The sequence below is a fragment of the Mizuhopecten yessoensis genome, unplaced genomic scaffold, assembly GCF_002113885.1.
Source record: "Mizuhopecten yessoensis strain PY_sf001 unplaced genomic scaffold, ASM211388v2 scaffold2307, whole genome shotgun sequence".
Classification (NCBI taxonomy): Eukaryota; Metazoa; Mollusca; class Bivalvia; order Pectinida; family Pectinidae; genus Mizuhopecten; species Mizuhopecten yessoensis.
The window spans coordinates 1633007-1654310 of NW_018404481.1; the positions used below are offsets into that span (position 1 = coordinate 1633007).

The following is a 21304-nucleotide window of genomic DNA, read 5'->3' on the forward strand; positions in this document are numbered from 1 at the left end:
ATTATACATTTCCCGGTAAAATCTCGATATCGGGTGTTGACATATCATCGGCACGCACGTGTACTATTGTTTACCAGGGGCCTGTTCGTTTATGCGGAGCAACCGGTTTGACCGTTTATAAATGTAACAATTTCGGGTATAAATCCTGGCGGACCTGCAAATGTGTATGCAGGCCTTGCAAGGCTTTCTCAAGGCTCGCCTGAAAGCAGCATCAGATTACTAGGTCCGACCTTATTTAATAAACGAACAACAGTGGTCCGATCGGTTTGACCGTTTAAACGAAAACGGCCCAGGTGTTACTATAATTTGCACTACGATATTGAATGCCCGATACGCAATACGGAAATGACGACACGGTGTACATGCACATTTCGATCAAGATAATTGAGTCCGAGCTGTACTTTTTCCGGAAGTACGTCACGAAAATGGACGCTGATGACGATGTGTGGAGCCACCTTAATGGGCATATTTCATGGAAGAAAATGAAATGGCAATTGATAATATTTCTACTGAACAGTATTTAAAATGGGTGGGCTTATTACCAGGCACGGGCTTATATAGCTGAAATAATTATATATCATGTAACAAAATCTGCGTATACAGCTGTACAGCACTCTAGATCTATATATCATGATTTCATTTGCCCTGACATGCACCTTTGACCTATAGCATGCTGAGGAAATAAGGGCTATCAAATTTGTTAAACTAATGACTTTAATCGCTCACTTTCTAGTTCACAAGGTAAAATGTGTGAAAATGTTCAATGTTTAAATGAACTTCTAAATAACAATTATACCATTCTGATGTTAAGGGTTATCAAACTTGTTCAAATGAGTTACCTTGATTCACTTCAATTTCAAGGTTACAGGGGTGAATGCTATAGGGGTAAAATGTGTTAAAAACTTAAAGCCAAGTCTTGGCCTAGAGTAATGATATTCATCCTCAATATCCTGGGGTTACGCTCACTTTGGCTCTCTGCACCCCTGAAATGTGTCATAGCAAAATTGAAGGCACGGAGATAGCAGTTTGATTGGTGTCGGGTAAAAAACTGACCTATCGCTAGGCTGATACCTGTCCTTTGAAGATTACAAAGGAGAGAATTGCCCAACTTCAAAGCCTGCCAATTTTTACCTTACGTGACAGCGAGATTCTTTTGAGGGATCAAACTAATCTTCTTGTCTCATCAACAAGGTGGCGGACACTGAGCCTTCGATTTTGCTATGACATATTCCAGGGGTGCAGAGAGCGAAAGTGAGTGTAACCCCTGTATATTGAGGATGAATGATATGTTGCTAGTAGCTGTATATAGTTTGCAGAGAAGTAACTATCATGTTTGTTAAAATAAAAAAAATAAAAATCCAGGGACAAACATAAAAAAAAATGACCGCATGCATATATGCTACATCAAATAACTGCTTCTGAGGTTTCAATCACGTTTAAGTCTCGTTTTGAAAAATATATTAAGTCTGTTGTTTGTAGAACTTTTTTTACAAGAATTTAAAAAAAATACCAATTCGGTGGCCATTTTGAAAATGTGTATTTCTTTGGCTTCAAAAAAGGCAAACATTTCACCTTTTTTGACACTAGATTGATCACTTAAGTTGTCATTGTGTCGCCATTTTTAATTATAGTAGGTTCAATTTGCTGTACAACTTTATAATGTTTGATATGATGAAAATAATATGCAACAAACTGGAAAATTATACATTATTGATATTTTTTTTACATATTTAGTGTAACTGAAGAAGCACTTTTGATTTTTGACCCCGAAAAAGGTAAAAAATAACACAAATGATAATGGGACAAAAAAAGAAGCACACGGACCCCCCATTTTTGTGGATATTTTGGAAAGAGAAACACATTTTCTTTTAATTCATTAAATATTAAAAATGTTTAATACCAGAACTTTTTATATCAAGCATTTAATCTGCAAAAAATGGGAAAAGAATGAGTATATTTTCATTAAAAAATTGGGGGTAGGGGTAACTAAAATCGGCTTTCTGAGTTAAAAGAATAAGATTAAGAAATTTTACTTCCATAATTTAAAAGAAAATAATCTTTTTATCAATTCTACAAACATTCATACATATCTGATAACACACTTAGAAGAAATTATATGAATTTGTTCTGCAAATGGTCAAAACCCAAAAAATCACCTAAAATGACATGTTGTGTTAAATTGGTATCTTTGACCAACAAAGCACAAAAACGAACACACCGACATATAGTTTTTTTTGTATTTTCCACTATGCCATTAACTCCTTTTTCATAAAATCTACGAAAGAAAAAAAAGTTTTTGACTTCTCAGAGGTGTACATCCTTAACATACAATGTATCTGCATTTTAAGCAGTTTTCCAAAAGTAATACATTACTGGTATGTATTCTTATTTCATAATCTATCTGTCATATGATATTGGGATAACATATTTTGTTCACACGTCCAAAGACCAGGTAGGTTAGGTGATTCAATCACCAGTCCTTGCTGAAACCTACTTAAGTCTCGGACTTACAGGACTAGTGTTAGTGTTGAACCCTGTTTGATTCCTAGAATCTTTGTAATCAGACTAACCAAGTTTTTAGGTCACCTGAGACAAAGTCTCAAGTCACCTATTGCGTCCGTAAACAATTTACATTTTCAACTTCTTCTCCAGAACCCTTGAACCAATTTCAATGAAATTTTGCAGAAACCTTCCATGGCCAAAGGTCAACAAAAATAGTGGCCGATTTGGTACCCAGCCCCCAAGGGCCTGAGGGGCAGGGCAAAAAAGGGTCAAATTGACTAAAATTTCAAAAATCTTCTTCTCAAGACCCAGATATGGTAGAATCAAATACTCTTCATAGATGAAAGGGTCTTAAGGTGTTTTATCAAAATTGTGAATTTCTTGACCCTGGGGTCTCATGTTTCCCCCTGGGGAGGGGGTAAACTTTACTATAGTTTATATAGGGAAATCACATTTTGGACCAACATTTGTTTAATTTCCACTGGAAGTAGTTCAATTTAGGTTAGCATTATCAGTACAGTAGATTTCTCTTAATATCACTTCCCATTTGTCAGAGAAAAACATGATATTAACAGAAACATGACATAAACAGAATACATATGTTCTGATGTTTTTCAGCCCTCAAAACCGGAAGTGAACTTAGTCAAATGCCTAAGTGATGTGGCTCTACGAAGAAGATTGATATTTTGTAACTAACCTTGTTCTTTACCCTAGTTGAAATATAGATATAAGTATAGAAATAAGTATATTATTTGTATTCCATTTCAGTATGCAGTTACATTTCATATAGTTAGTAGCAAAATGACGATCAGTACAATTGTAATTATGATTGTTTACTGCAGTAGTGATGTAGGCATACAAGTGTTTGGCTGGTATTCTGCATCAAATTTAATTGTAAACATGAGACTTGGTAAATATTTACGTATATCTTGATATATATACTGTTCTTTCGTTAGTAACATCTTTTTATGGGTTATTTTCCTTAGATATTTGCTGCAAGTGTGTTATCGAAGAAAGTACACATGTTATAATTAGTTGAAAGAATACATCACACTTTGCATTAGAAAAGTTTACAGATGTTAGACTGTCCTAGCTCCCCCAACCACAGGTGAATATCATGTTAACAAGTCAACCTATTGTTTAACAGTCAGTCAGGTGTAACCTATTGTTTAACAGTCAGCCAGGTGTAAAAAATACCCTGTTAGGCCGAGGCATTGTTTACATAATGCGTCCAGGGTACGTGTGACAGAAGGTCCCCAGGGCATTTATCATGAATCATTACCACCATTTAACTGAATTTTTTTTGTGACAGTGGCCAAAATAAAGTGATATTAAGAGAAATCAACATAAAATCAGGTGATAATAAAAGAATTGAATTGCATAGATTATATAGCAGGAAAATTGGTGCATCAAAAAAACATGATAATAACCGAAAAGTGACATTAACAGACGTGATATTAGGTGGAATGTACTGTATTAGGTAGCAGTTTGTTAGTATGCACATATGAGCCCTGACTGACCCCCGGGGCTGATGGGTGGGGCCAAAAAGGGTAGAATTGAATTGAAATTTCAAATATCTTCTTCTCAAGACCAAGATATGGTAGAATCAAATACTCTTCATAGATGGAAGGGTCTTAAGGTTTATGACCCTAGGGTCTCCCGTTTACCCCCTGGGGAAGGAGGGGGGGGGGGNGTGCAGGGGTCCAAAGGAGTCAGTGCGATAAAATATCTTCATTTTCCTTGTTTAGAATCAGAGGTGCTAGTTTCAAATTCCTTTAAGTCTGAAATCTGTATGCTAGATATTGAATAAGGTGGTTTTATTGTTTTATTGTCACTTTGAATAATATTTCTTTTGTGTTAAAAACAAAATCTACTCTCTGTATAAATATATCAGGTGACCCTGACCGTGAAGGCCCATGGGCCTCTTGTTTTAAAAAGATGTTCAGGGCTCACCTGATTTTTTTTTTCATATACCTAGGGGGATATTTCGGAAAATATTTCTTCTTGACACAAAATTTTTGAAAATTGACCAATTGAAAGCCATTTAGGAAAAAAAATGAAATTCAAAATTATACTGGTACAATGTTTGTATGTAAGTTAATTTTAGCTATTCCCCATGGCCAGCCCACAATAGACTTTATTTCCATGGATAAGATCAAGCATTCGGTGTTAAATGTCACGTGAGGTTTTAATACCCCCCTTACAAACATATACATGTGTAATGTATATATAATGACTTTGACCTTAAAAACTACAATGCATCCTAGATTCTATCCTTGGTATGCAATTATCTGGTTTTATACTCTGTGCAATTATCTGGTTTTATACTCTGTATGTACTAGTGTTCATGTCTATATCTAATAGTGGTCCATTGTCTGGGGTTTCCCTAATGTCATTCTTGGTCCTGTGTAATGGACCCGTTCCTGTCCTTCGAACATTCAGCTAAGATTCCTGAATATGGAAACTGAAACTCAAGAGCGATTTAAGATCCAACAGTCTTCAAATTAAATTAAACAAAAACAAACAAATAAGTGTCTATTATTTTCTTTTGATTAAGATTTTAAAATTTCCCCTTTTAGAGCACAAATGTTTACAGTTCTACAGATCCTGCTAAAATTAGGGCCGCCGTGGCCAATCTGTTTAAGGCATCTCAGATTGGCTACGATCACTAACTCGTTTGAGTCCTGCATTGGGTAGTCCCCAGGTATTGGCTGCAGGTCGGTGTATTTTACCGGCACTACGGTTTACCTCTACCACCAAAACCTGGCACATCCTGATCATAACGTCCTTATATTACATAAATGACCATAGCTGTTTATAGGACATAAACAAAACTTGGCTATAATTGGTTTAGAAAATGCCTGGTTATAGAGCTGGTAAATTTACAATATCATGGGAATTTATGACTAAAATTACATATGGATGGATGAGGGTGGACATTTGAACACAAAGTTGTTTGGGAATTTCTAGGGAAGGGATGAACAATCAAAATGTTTTGTTATTGTTGTTCGAAATTTCTCATTTATGGATAAGATATAATGTGTGTATATATATATATACTTATGTGGTCCCTCTAAGGATAATTGAGAACACAAAATGTCACTATTTGAATATAACTATTATGATAGATATAAAAAAAAAAAAACGGAAGTGAGATAACAATAATGGCAATGTATATATTTGGATTGTTCTGTAGGAAATGTCATGACATTACAAGATCGTACATGTACAGTATATGTGTGTATACTGTACACATATATGTACTCTGCACCCTCATAATACGACAAAGGTTCCAACAGGCTCTGAATTTTTGATGTGGTACAGTAGTACAGTGTTTCATCTCGACCTCTATACATGTATGTCCTTTCTCTATTGTCCACCCTCTTAAGCTTGGTCCCTCAATGCAACCCACAAGTGCTCTTGTTCCTGACGTCCAACTCTATTCTTTAAAATGTCCCTTTGCATGCATACGATGTGTCAGGGGCATAGCTAGCGCTTGTTTGGAATGGATTCATTTAGGAGCAGGTCCATGGCAGGGACTTGGAAGGGGGACAAGGGGGTGCAACAAGCAGTATATATTTTTTTTTTTTGTGGACTTAGCATACTAGAGTATAGGCAGCTACACGCCTGTATGTGCCCGTCTGTCTAGTATTCCGTCTTTGCGTATTGCAGAGGTATCTTCTCTTGTGAACAGGTATTGATTATTACGTCATTGGTTTGTGTGAGAAAATTCCTTCGTTTTCTCAAAAAATTGATGACGGTACTCTCACAAACAAATGACGTAACAATCAATTCCTGCTCACAAGAGAAGATAACTCTGCAATATGCAAAGACGGAATACCAAAATGACACAATTGTGTAGTTTTAAATGACACTTGCCCATGGCCAGTTTCATGATGATTTATATGTTTATTCTGTCTCCGCCTGTAACTTTACCATTTAATATTGCAGCTGAACAACTAATGTACATGATGTGGTGTGTCATGACATTTCAAGGGTGTAGAGAAAATACGTATATCAAGAGCCGAACCCTTGGGTTTCTATACGTAGGGGTTCTGACAATGGTACTGTCAGAGTGTTGGGTACTGGAATGAAACCATTATTGAGGATAATTTATTCTAACATTTATTATCTTGCACCCATGGCATGCATATGGCTGCCTGAGATTTTAATCAAACATTACCTAATTGTTACTACGGGATTGGACTTTATCAGTTTTTAATTATATAGGGACAAATAACTTATGTACATTAATTGCTGATCTAGATCTGGCTGTACTAAACTAGTTGTACACGACACAGCTTCATGGCATGTATGTATACACGCAGTGTGACATTTACGGTAAAGCGATATACACACAACCAGATGTTTTTGTTTGTATACCACTGGGTTTGGTACCCACACACAATTGAGGCCCACGATGTTACAGACAACAGGTAGGTACTACAGTAAATATATTAACTGATGTCTCTAATTGGTGTCAACACTGTATATCTATATAGATATTTGTATAGTACAGTACAAGTTTATATTAATATTTCAGTGATTTTTGTTCTTGACTTGTGCATTTATCTGTGGGACTCACCCGGCCCTCAATTTGGAAGAATCACATTATGGGAGTTCATCAACATTTTGAAAATGATTTTCAGGATTCTAAAAAAGTCCTACATACACAAATGTACACTAACATACATATATACATGTATATATATATGGGCTAATAGGTAATAACCACAGCGCAACCAAATGCCTTTTCAGGGCAAACCACCCCTTTTTTTAGACAGTTATGTATGCATGAACTCTTACATGTGACAACATATAACAGAGATAAACAGTCACTATGAAACAATAATACAACATAATATATATACATTTGTTCGGATCCAGTGCCCATATATGTATGAGACCTATATATATATTCCTATTTTGTTAAAGTGTTAGGTAACTTATATGTATGGGCAGTTCTGCTTGAAAACATTCATTCTTTCCATGACCATTGAATGTAATGAAAATGCTAGCAGAAATAATTGTCCTAATTTTTCACAAAGGCAGAATAAGTGACATTATACCTAGCTAGTGATTTCTGATCAGAGTACAGGATCGTTTACTTGTCTTTTGTGATGCATGCCTGGCATATGGGTCTCCTGAATAAAACTACACTGATCACAAGTTTCTCTAGCTTTTGGAATTTTACGGGGTTTTTTTCGTGCTTTTATTGGGGTACTGTTCTGATCATGATTGAACAAAATTCTGGATCTTTAAAAGTTTGCATGACATGTGTATTATGTACCTATATATGTACCGTATTGGCTGCAATGAGTGCCCCTCCCCCAATAAATGTCCCTCCCCCTTTTTTGGGAGCAATTGAAAGTATATATACCCCGTCCCCCTCTCCCTGTGCTGACACGGTCCAGTCAATTATTTATAGTACACATTATAGCAGAGACTAACGTTGGTGATCATAGCTGGACTTCTCATATGAAGTGGATTCCGGGTAAACATATGATTTCCAAATCTTCCGCCACACTAGAATGTTTATAATGTCCACAACTGAAACAATAACTGAAATTGCACAACATTTTATTATCTTAACCCATTCACCCCGAAAGTCACATTTAATCCTTACCAAATGAAAGACTGGGCAAGTCTAGTTTAAACATTTAGGGGTGAATGAGTTAAATGCCCCTCTAGATCTTTAGGCCAAATATTTTGAGCACCCTGGGTCCTAATTATGGGAAATATGGTATATTATTCATAAACTGCATGCATATGATACACCCGATACATGCAAGAAATTAAATAAGTCTTTGACATGAAAAATACTTTTGCAGTCATATTTGAATGCATTTATATATCAGTTCTGCATGTTTGCACTTTAACACTACAGAGAGTGTTAATTACCAGAATCTCTCCCACATTCTTGACATTTGGTGCAGATTACATCACTAACAGTTTTCATCAGGATGTGCTACACAGACATGCACTTGCTGTAACAGTTTCTGTCAGAACACGACAATCATGACAATCCTATAATTAAGAAAGAAAATCAATCACAGCTACATCAGTGTGGGTTTTATAATTTATGCAGTAAACATGTGGCCCAGTTTTGCCCAACTTATAATGGGCTTGAGTTTCTCTGTTTCCCCCTTTAGATTCTGAAACTCTTGTCATTAATCACGAATTCCAACCCTGCATACTTTTGAGTATATCCAGATGATCTATCATGAGGTGTAAATGAACCCATCCTCCGATGTGTAAATTAAACAGACAGCCTTGCATGGCTGTACACCTGGCACTTCATATAATAAATTACATCTGCACAAGCTTAAGTAGCAACACAGCATCACTACACAAACAGTGTACCGATTTCTGTGATCCTGGCACAGGTACTAGCCTCGTCTGTCAATTACACCTGTGAGATTATATTATAGGTGTAATTGACCGGCGAGGCTAGCTAGTACCTGTGATCCTGGTGTGGTTCAATCTTAGCTGATCACATGACCTGGATGTGCATATATGCAAGCTGCGAACTAATAATGGACTATTCCAACCTTTGAATTGGAAGAGTTCAAATGTGTCTTCAGGGGTGAAACAGTTAAGAACCTGATGATCTTCATGGTCACTATTTCATGGCCATGGTACTCTTTTACCAACATTACATGTCAAAAATTCTCATACAATACCAATCAAAGTAATTCATAGGCATGGTTGCTTTTATGTACATGATATACTGAAGAAATAAAACCTTTCACATTTCACAACCTTGGCCTGGAGATCTGTGACCTTGCTTTAGTTTGTAAATGTGGGAGTGCACATAGGGTATTTATTGTCTTACCGACACATTTCTATTGTTCATGGTAATCAATGTTAACAGTCATGTCCCCTTAACTTCCGTTTGGATATAACTGTGCCACATGTTGATCAGCAGCTAACTCATGCAGTCAGTTAGCTATATAGAGAGATAGTACAACAACCTGAAGTCCAGGGTTCGAATCACAGTCTAGCCGAAACGATCTTTTTAAAATTTACACTCAAAACAATGCTGTTGATTATAGATTTTTATTTCATCTTTATTATTTCTCATAAAAGTCCTGCAAGGTAAAACTTGTTTTATCAAATTAAAGCTTAAGTCATTCCAGAAAAAAACACTTTCCAACACTTAAGTTGCATTTTTTGGCAGTGGTACGGGGATGTGTCGCAGTTGTCTTGTAGAATTATAAGCTTTGACTAGAGAAAATATACCTTTAGATCAGTGGTAGAGCATCTGACTAAGAAAGACTGGGGTAGCTAGTTGGATTCCAGCAGAGCCCCATATCTTTTACGTAGATTTTTATGCTTAGCCCGAGTTTCCTCTGGCCCTGACACCAGACTTAGACATTTTGACAGATAGAGGTATAGTGTGGGCCATACAGACATCTATATGTCAAAATGTTGAAGCTTAAGTCTGGTGACGTCGGGGCCAGAGGAAACTCGGGCTACATCTTCTCTACTCAGTCCTTTTCTAAACTGGCCAGGATATTTAGTTTTACTTAACCCGTTCACCCCTATGTAACATTAGTAAACTCTACCATGCAGTTATCTGGATGAGTTCATTATGGTCAACAGTGGTGTAAGGGTTGTTAAAAATATGTAACCAGAGTCAGATTTCCTAGCAATTATTACGATTGCTTCTGCTTCGTCCTGGACTAAGGATGGAGATACTGATCGTATTATTACAAGTGTATAGTGTTCTACGTATACGTACTGGTTGAATTAAAGGAAAAGTCCGTCCTAGCCGAGTAAGTAATAAGTGATCTGGCTCAACACTAGTGTGACATTTATTGTTATATATAAATATAAAACTGTCAACAAATAACACATGGAGTTTTTTTGTGATAACTGTCAATAGTTATGACGCCAAAGAGCTTAGGGCTCAATGTAGCTGTAGACTACGAGGAGATTGGATGCTTAGTGAAGTAACAGCTCTTATATCCAGATAGCTAGGCATTTATCATCAATTCCCGGTATTGTGAAATATGTCAAAATATTGTTAAGAACAAATTTGAAAGTCATATATATATGCCACTGCAGCCCATGTCAGGATGTGTGAGTGGGTATATGTATGTGTGTACAAGTGTATGTACTGGTGTCTAGAAAAGGAGTAAAATACTCATATGACTGTCATCTTTCCTTAACATTAATCCCACCATTCATTGCTATTATACTACATACCCAGCAGTATTTAAACTTAAGGAAAGTGATATGATTGATTATACATATGTTACACTTTGTGGTAATTCTATGATAAGATTTTGATAAACTTGTACTTTCTTGATTACATGGGTGGTATACTATACAATTTGTATAGACTGATCATTTCTTGTTTGGATATGTGGGATATATGATTAGCTTTTGATAGATTGATAATTTCCTGATTGCATGTTTTGTATATATATGATTAGATGTTGATAGACTTATAATTTCTGTATTATTTGTTTGGTATATATGATAAGATTTTAATAAACTTATAATTTCTGGATTACATTAAGGTATATATGATTAGATTTTGATAAACTTATAATTTCCTGATTGCATGTTTTGTATATATATGATTAGATTTTGATAAACTTATAATTTCTGGATTGCATTTGGGTATATATGATTAAATTTTGATAAACTTATAATTTCTGGATTGCATTTGGGTATGTATGATTAGATTTTGATAGATGTATAATTTCTGGATTGCATTTGGTTATATATGATTAGATTTTGATAGACATATAATTTCTGGATTGCATTTGGGTATATATATATGATTAGATTTTGATAGACCTATAATATCTGGATTGCATTAAATATTTGGGTATATATGATTAGATTTTGATAGACGTATATTTTCTGGATTGCATTTGGGTATATATGATTAGATTTTGATAAACTTATAATATCTGGATTGCATTTGGGTATATATGATAAGATTTTGACAGACTTATTATATCTGGATTGCATTTGGGTATATATGATTAGATTTTGATAAACTTGTAATTTCTGGATTGCATTTGGGTATATATGATTAGATTTTGATAGACTTATAATATCTGGATTGCATTTGGGTATATATGATTAGATTTTGATAAACTTATAATTTCTGGATTCCATTTGGGTATATATGATTGGATTTTGATAGATGTATATTTTCTGGATTGCATTTGGGTATATATGACTAGATTTTGATAAACTTATAATATCTGGATTGCATTTGGGTATATATGATTAGATTTTGATAAACTTATAATTTCTGGATTGCATTTGGGTATATATGATTAGATTTTGATAGACCTATAATATCTGGATTGCATTTGGATATATATGATTAGATTTTGATAGACTTATAATTTCTGGATCGATTTGGATATATATGATTAGATTTTGATAGACTTATAATTTCTAGATTGCATTTGGGTATATATGATTATATTTTGATAGGCTTATAATTTCTGGATTGCATTTGAGTATATATGATTAGATTTTGATAGACCTATAATATCTGGATTGCATTTGGGTATATATGATTATATTTTGATAGACTTGTAACATCTTGATTGCACCATGTGTGGTACATATATATGATAAGATTTTGGTTTATACTTTAAATTTCTGCATTACATGATGTGTATAGGTGTGGGTAGGTAATTATGCACAAATGACATATTCATGTTCTTAATATCACAGTATATATATCTGGTCATTTTATAACTACAAGATTTAGTGTCTTTTAAATCTTATGTTACAAATACAAAAATTACCATGGTTATTTTCGCAACATGCCCAGACTATAGGGCCCAACACAGAATCTTCACTCACTTGTGATCACCCACTCACACAATAGGAATTTCAACTGATTATGAACCTGCAATAGAAGTGTGTGGGCTTATCACTAAGCCTGGGCTTATTGCCAGGTGAATACAGTTCAGGTTTGCTACATCATATACCAATATCTGAAAGTAGTCATTTTTCTGGAAGCATGCATATGTTATTTATGACTGGCCCTTTTATTTGTGTCTGCAAAAACATTGCACTTTCTTTTTACACAAACTTATTTCACTAGTTCACGAAGAAAATAGATACCTACATTTTAACCCTAGTGATGCTATACCCCCATTTTGGCGTTCCACCCGCAGTCGAGTGCTATACCTGCCTTTTGTCGTTCCACGGAAGATATGGGAATCCCAGCTGTATTTTGTTAAAAAAGCCTGATAACAAATACTTCAGAAGTTAAAAATTTGCACAATCCAAATGTGCATGCATGCATGATTACAGCACCTGCAATAATTAAGCACTTCAAAGGATGTTCAATGAAATTTTATTTTGAAGGAAATACATTTCTTCAAAACATAGGAACATTTACTACGACAAGGTCATTACACCACTAACATCCACTGTTGATCTTTTTTCTCTTCAGTTTGTGAAAGGACAACCTATGGGAAGTTAAGGATTGAGAGCTTGGGGCCAAAGGTCAAAACAGCAGAGTTCATCGAGGTCACCATCAGAGGAGGTTTACTTTGACAGGGTCGGACACCGGATACTTTGATCAGCACTGCCAGCCCCACCAGCAATTGTAGGTGGACCGCCATCTGTCAGACTATTCATACACATTTCAATTAATTCAAAATTAAATGCCACACACCCATTTGTGCAGGTCGTTTTAAAAATGTAATTTGAGGATTTAGATTTTAATTTTCTCGGTACATTTGACATAATACACTGTGAGAGTGGTTTTGTAAAGGATTTTTTTTTAATTTTGATTAGTTTTTTGTTCAAACTGTAAATTGATAAGCACTACATGAATTGGAAATAATCAGGGTTCCCTCCCCTCCCCCACACGCTATACCATCATTGTTTGATATGCTTACGGTCCAGCTTGGTAGATATATACATCTTTCTAAACAACACCAGAGCAGCTTGAAGGATTGCCAAGTGTATTGAGGGACAGCTATTCTGTGTTGAAATCTGGTATTAGCCACATACACCAGACGGACAGCCATTATGATGAATCCCAGGTACCCCCGTAAAAGGAAGCACAATGACCTGTGTGGCAAGAATTTCCTCAGATTTGTCATCTATGTCTTCACCTTCCTATTTCTGGTGAGTATCATTTTACAAGTTTCCGTCATATACTTTGAAGTTGAACAGGTCTCAATGGTTAGTTGTACAGTGTGTCTAGTGCTTCGACGATGCTTTTATAAAAGCCCTATAGCCTCGAGTCATGAAACAATTTTTAAGATTATAATTTTCATCTGTGAATAAAATGAAGAGTTCTGTTACAAATGTGACCATTTTAAGTAAAATAATACATGCTAATGACATATTGTTTTCCACATAAATGTCTGTACTAATAAAAGTTGAGACATAGCACACTAAAAAAGTTCTCAAATTTTGACATCATGTTTCAGTTGTATCCTAGTTTCAGGGCTTAACCGTAAGGGTCTTGTTTAACTCAACAAACTGTCATGAAAATGAAAACACAATTTAAACTTATTTAAGATAAAATAATGCATCCAGTACCATTAAGGTTCACCCGTTATCAGTATAATGTGACTGTGTGGAATGCTATGCTTAGAGCCTTCAGCATTGTATTTCAGTGAGCTAGCACTATTAAGTCAGCATCAGATCCGCGCTGTCACAAAGAGGCAAATACATCAACATACCTTGTCTCCACCACACTTACACACATGCAGGCATACACGATATACCTGGAGGCACATCCTTAAATGACCTTAGCTGTTGATAGGGTTTTAAACCCTAAACAACCAACCAACAAGTAACCCTTAAGTTGTGACCTTGACCTCTACACACTTCTAGATGTGAGCTGTCAGCATGTTTGAAACTTCCTTATTTCCGTATTTTACCGTCAATAAGCCCCCTCCCCACTTTTGTAAATGTCCTGGGAACAGGGTGGGTGCCTTCCATTAAGCCCCCCCCCCCTCCCTTAAAACTGTCAGAATGTCACTTGAACAAAAAAATTAAAAATCCATTTCATACAGCTCACATGTTTATTCACATCCTACCGGTATATTTATGTACCCGATTCCATCAAGTTTTCACCTTGACCTTTTCACTCCAGCTGTCGGGAGTGGCGTTCCTGGCCACGGGACTGTACATTAAGCTGGAGAAGTTTACCTATGTTAATTTGCTGGGCAGCAGTACGTTTCCCATAGCCACCTTCCTCCTCATTGCCACTGGAGCGTTCATCCTGTTGTCTGGAATCCTGGGATGTACCGGAGCTTGTGTGGAAAACAGGTGTTGCCTTGTCATGGTGGGTATAAACTCTTTGTGTACATATATATATATATAGATGTAAAAAACAAATGACAAGAGATTCTTAGTACCTCCCTAGTACTTTAACCTCATTAGAGGTTTATCAGGGGACCTGTGATATATATAAATATATCGCTTTTTTTGGATTCAAACTGTTATGAATTTTTGCTTTTGGAAGTATAAGAGTTATAATGAATTTCATTATATTCTCATTTATTCAAGCAATTCATATATAATAATTTAAACTTTTAGCAAGTATACAGCATCGTATCGTCTTTGGAAAATGTCAAATTTTAAAAATTAAACTTTTAAATTAAAATCTTACATATCACTTAGTTGTAAGTAAAAAATTTAATTAAAACCTAAAACATCCTAAAGTTTTTCTAAAAAAAATGTACTTACTGGTATTAAAGAAGCAGTTTAATTTTTTCACCTGGCCTATTATTCCTATTCTTGATATACATGGTTACATGGTTATTAACACAATATCTGTTGCAGTATGCTGTGTTCCTGCTGTTAATATTCCTGATAGAAGCCATCTCTGGAGTTCTGGCCTACATGTATGACGGGACAGTGAGTAACAATCACACATATTATCAATAAGCAGGTTACTTGTTTTTTTTACGCCGCGACTAATTAGCGGAAGCGAGACTAAGGTGTTGCTTTTCCGGCGAAGGTGTCAACATTACGTTTTTTGCATTTATTTAAATTAAGTTAGTTTCACTGAAAGAAATAGTGAGTGACCAACCAAACTTGGACCATAGATGCATCTTAGGTAGTACATCTCAACCCATGCATCAAATGCTGGATGCAGTCTACCGTTCATGGTCCATTGACTTTGTCAGCATCTCCATCAACATTATGTTTTTGTGTTTAAGTTAATTTCTCTGAAATTATAAGTGCTACACCAACCAAAGTTGGACCATACGTGCATCTTAGGTAGTACATCTCAACCTATGCATCAAATACTGGATGTGACCTACCTTTCATGGTCCATTGACTATGTTATTTCACCGATATGTGCATTGATGGTCAAAACAGGGCACAAGTAATAATAATATACAGCATTTGATATAGCGCCCTATCTAGCTAACATAAGCCACTCTAAAGCACTTTACAGTACATAGGTATACAATTAATTCAATTAGCATATACATTAATCAATACAATTTTTGAGGAATTTGCAGGAGCTGCCTTATCGGGCGCTAACTACTAGTCCTATGCCACCTGGCTAATATCTCCCTATGTGTGTATGCCTGCATGTGTGCTGGAGATGTAATGTGTTCTGTTTTTAGTGGGACCATGCTTCCAACGGCCTCATTTATAGTGCCACCTCACTTGAATGCTACAGCACAGATACCGCAACATCCACCCCAGACCAATTTATACTCTACCTGGGTTGTTGGAGTTGTGTGGGCAGGAGAAAAACACTTTCTCTGAATATCCTTGCATGCGACGACTTCGGGGATCATCCCCGGCCGCCTTGTGGAAGGCCAGAGTGTTAACCACTCGACCAATCCGCCCACTTGATATGTGGGATTGATATGGGTGAGACATATCAATCTGAATGGCTTGTTTGTTCATGTTTTTTCTTTAGTAAAGTACACAGTACATGTTCACATATTACAGACTTTACAGTCTACCTAAAACCTTATCAGAAAATAGTAATCCTTGAAGAAATGTGGCTAAAATATTTACACAGTGATTTTTCTTTACTGCGAATATGTTCATGTAAACAATAATGTATGTTCAAAATACTACACATGCATATATTTACTGTACCACTTAGCATCTTTTTTAAACCTGAAAAAGACTATTTGACCACTTACACCTGATTTATTCTGATCTTATCTATACTGAATTCAGAATTCCCTGTCATTACTTCTCTGTTTGTGTACACTGTACTTTGGGGACTGCGCTGGCCAGGTGGTTAAGGCATCTGACATTCTGCTACCATTAGCCCTCCACCACTTGCGCGCGGGTTCGAGGCGTACGTGGGGCAGTCGCCAGGTACTGGCCGTAGGTCGATGGTTTTTCTCCAGAAACTCTGGCTTTCCTCCACCACCAAAACCTGGCATGTCCTTAAATGACCATAGCTGCTAATAGGACGTAAAACACAAACAAACCAAACCAAAAGCGTATGTACTAGATTCAGAATGGATACTTATTCTGTATACTGAAAAGTTTACGAAATTTTAACTTTCATTTTTGCTCTCCTTGATGAGATTTTAATTTTATAGCAATGGTAATACAAAGCATAAAAGATATTATAGTAAGAATAGGTTAACCCTTTCACCCCTAGGTAACTTTAGTAGACTCGGCCATTCATTGATCTGGATGAGTCCATTATGGTCTACAGTGGTGAAAGTGTTAAGGGTAAACTTAACACTAGGCGAATACAGACTTTATAGTGAAGGGTGAATATTTGACAGTGCTATTAAAAGTTTACTGGTATACAGAATACGATTATTTATATTGATTATATTTGTGTTTAGATTCGTGAGGAGCTGACTAGGAACCTCAACAAAAGTATGATGGAAAAGTATAGCTTTGATCCTGTCTTCACCAAGTCTGTCGACGACATGCAGATTGAGGTATATATTAATATATAAAGCCATGTTCTCACCTTAGCTAATATGTCTTCCTCATTCTTTGATGGTTTATTCCATCTTTGACCTTATCATTGTCCTTTGCAACCATACATAAATGTATGATAAATGAGAATAATAGAATCTCTCGCCCCCTTGGGGTTGAGATTCCCCTATCTCACCCTCAAGGGGGTGAATGATTCTTTTTCTCGTACTCTTTTTCCCGTGTGAGATATTCTTGTCTTACCCTAGGGTTGAGACGGGGATAATCCTACTCGTAACGATTATATGACGTCACATCAATAATACAAAGATGTCACGTCAACAATGCATCACCGTCACGTCGACCCTGAATTTATCCTGTAATGTTAACATGACATTATGTATATGATACACAATGGGTGAACAGGGTAGGAGAAAAAGAATCATTCACCGTCTTGAGGTGCGATCAGGAATCTCAACCCTTCGGGGAAAGATTCTTAATTTTCCAAACAATCGGCTAAGCCTCAAACTCAAAAATCTTTCCCCCGGGTTGAGATTCCCATTTATCACCTCGAAAGGGGAGAGAGATTCTATCACTCCAACACATTCCTTTCTTTAAAATAACATGTACTGGTGAGCCCATGGTACTGCTACATCATCATGAGTGCATGAAATGTGTGACCAACCTAACGCTTTCACCACCGTAGACCTTAATGGACTCATCCCCATAAATGCATGGTACAGTCTACTAAAGTTACCAAGGGGTGAAAGGGTTAATGATGCGATCCTGGTAATGCTGCAAAATGTGAAGTCGTGATAGTTGTGTTTTAAGAACAATAATACTTGTAAGCTCATAGCTGCATGTGTTTCCCTATGACGGTTAAGTCAGATGTTTTTTCCCCCTAGCAAAAATGGAAATGCACTGATAAAGTGTGGGAGAGATAAAGACAGTTGTATCATTTAAGCTTTATAGCAGCAGAAGTAGACGTTTAAAGTTAATCATTATGCATTTAAATCAAGCAAACTTCAGATTTATCAATAGTACATTTTGCCCAAATGACAAAATATACATACAGTTATTGAATGCGAAGGGCGAATTCAATATTGGGCGAAAACTGATTTTACCATCGAAGGGCAAATATTTCCCGATATACAGTATACTGTTTACCATTATATGTAACCATCACATGATTAATAAACTTTCGTTGTCAGTTTAAATGTTGTGGAGCAGCAACATTCGAGGACTGGAAGTATTCACGGTGGCTGAAGGCTGACAACGAGACACTCAACAACACGCCTGAAAGTTGCTGTAAAACTGTCGGTGTAAACTGCGCCATCAGTACTCATCCCTCAAACATCCAGTACGATGTACGTATAAAAGTGTGAACAGTGCCATCAGTACCCATCCCTCCAACATCCAGTACGATGTACGTATAATAATGTGATCAGTGTCATTAGTTCCCATCCCTCAAACATCCAGTACGATGTATGTATAATAGTGTGCACAGTACCATCAGTACCCATCCCTCAAACATCCAGTACAATGTACGTATAATAGTGTGAACAAACATCCAGTACAATGTACGTATAATAGTGTGAACAAACATCCAGTACAATGTACGTATAATAGTGTGAACAAACATCCAGTACAATGTACGTATAATAGTGTGAACAAACATCCAGTACAATGTACGTATAATAGTGTGAACAAACATCCAGTACAATGTACGTATAATAGTGTGAACAAACATCCAGTACAATGTACGTATAATAGTGTGAACAGTACCATCCGATGTACGTATAATAGTGTGAACAGTGCCATCAGTACCCATCACTCAAACATCCAGTACAATGTATGTATAATAGTGTGAACAGTGCCATCAGTATCGATCCCTCAAACATCCAGTACAATGTACTTATAATAGTGTGAACAGTACCATCAGTACCCATCACTCAAACATCCAGTACAATGTATGTATAATAGTGTGAACAGTGCCATCAGTATCGATCCCTCAAACATCCAGTACAATGTACTTATAATAGTGTGAACAGTGCCATCAGTACACATCCCTCAAACATCCAGTGCGATGTACGTATAATAGTGTGAACAGTGCCATCAGTCCCCATCCCTCAAACATCCAGTACGATGTATGTATAATAGTGTGCACAGTACCATCAGTACCCATCCCTCAAACATCTAGTACGATGTACGTATAATAGTGTGAACAGTACCATCAGTGCCCATCCCTCAAACATCCAGTACGATGTACGTATAATAATGTGATCAGTGTCATTAGTTCCCATCCCTCAAACATCCAGTACGATGTATGTATAATAGTGTGAACAGTACCATCAGTTCCCATCCCTCAAACATCCAGTACGATGTACGTATCATTCGAGGACTGGAAGTATTCACGGTGGCTGAAGGCTGACAACGAGACACTCAACAACACGCCTGAAAGCTGCTTTAAAACTGTCGGTGTAAACTGCGCCATCAGTACTCATCCCTCAAACAGCCAGTACGATGTACGTATAATAATGTGAACAGTGCCATCAGTACCCATCCCTCAAACATCCAGTACAATGTACGTATAATAGTGTGAACAGTGCCATCAGTACTCATCCCTCCAACATCCAGTACGATGTACATATAACAGTGTGAACAGTGCCATCAGTACCCATCCCTCAAACATCCAGTACGATGTACGTATAATAGTGTGAACAGTGCCATCAGTACCCATCCCTCAAACATCCATTACAATGTACGTATAATAGTGTGAACAGTACCATCAGTACTCATCCCTCAAACATCCAGTACGATGTACGTATAATAATGTGAACAGTGCCATCAATACCCATCCCTCAAACATCCAGTATGATGTACGTATAATAGTGTGAACAGTGCCATTAGTACTCATGCCTCCAACATCCAGTACGATGTACGTATAATTATGTGAACAGTGTCATCAGAACACATCCCTCAAACATTCAGTACAATGTACGTATAATAGTGCGAACAGTACCATCAGTACCCATCCCTCAAACATCCATTACAATGTTCGTATAATAGTGTGAACAGTACCATCATTACCCATCCCTCAAACATCCAGTGTGATGTACGTATAATAGTGTGAACAGAGTCATCAGTACCCACCACTCAAACATCCCAACCCTCCAACATCCAGTACGATGTACGTATAATAGAGTGAACAGTACCATCAATACCCATCCCTCAAACATCCAGTACAATGTACTTATAATAGGGTGAACAGTGCCATCAGTACCCATCCATCAAACATCCATTACAATGTACGTATAATAGTGTGAACAGTTCCATCAGTACTCATGCCTCCAACATCCAGTACGATGTACGTATAATTATGTGAACAGTGTCATCAGTACACATCCCTCAAACATTCAGAACAATGTACGTATAATAGTGTGAACAGCGTATAATAGTGTGAACAGTACCATCAGTACCGATCCCTCAAACATCCAGCACAATGTACTTATAATAGTGTGAACAGTGCCATCAGTACCCATCCCTCAAACATCCAGTACGATGTACGTATAATTATGTGAACAGTGTCATCAGTACACATCCCTCAAACATTCAGTACAATGTACGTATAATAGTGTGAACAGTGCCATCAGTACCGATCCCTCAAACATCCAGTACAATGTACTTATAATAGTGTGAACAGTACCATCAGTACCCATCCCTCAAACATCCAGTATGACGATGTACGTATAATTATGTGAACAGTGTCATCAGAACACATCCCTCAAACATTCAGTACAATGTACGTATAATAGTGTGAACAGTGTCATCAGCACCCACCACTCAAACATCCAGTACGATGTATGTAAAATAGTGTGAACAGTGCCATCAGTACACATCCCTCAAACATCCACTACAATGTACGTATAATAGT

General features: G+C 36.7%; 1 protein-coding gene across 5 annotated transcripts in view; it reads left to right on the forward strand.

Annotated features, from left to right (window-relative positions):
* The window catches only part of LOC110445499 (CD151 antigen-like), a 28540-nt gene that overhangs the window by 3608 nt on the left and 3628 nt on the right, over nucleotides 1-21304 (forward strand). The window contains exons 2-7 of one of the 5 annotated variants that reach the window (XM_021490168.1): nucleotides 12944-13099; nucleotides 13402-13626; nucleotides 14606-14797; nucleotides 15298-15372; nucleotides 17295-17393; nucleotides 18582-18737. In XM_021490168.1, the coding sequence (XP_021345843.1) occupies nucleotides 13528-13626; nucleotides 14606-14797; nucleotides 15298-15372; nucleotides 17295-17393; nucleotides 18582-18737 (621 nt within the window). In that variant the 5' untranslated portion in view covers nucleotides 12944-13099; nucleotides 13402-13527. Of the gene's footprint in view, nucleotides 1-6860; nucleotides 6939-10254; nucleotides 10281-12943; nucleotides 13627-14605; nucleotides 14798-15297; nucleotides 15373-17294; nucleotides 17394-18581; nucleotides 18738-21304 lie in introns of those variants that run through there. The other 4 variants (XM_021490170.1, XM_021490165.1, XM_021490167.1 and 1 more) reach the window with 4 other exon arrangements.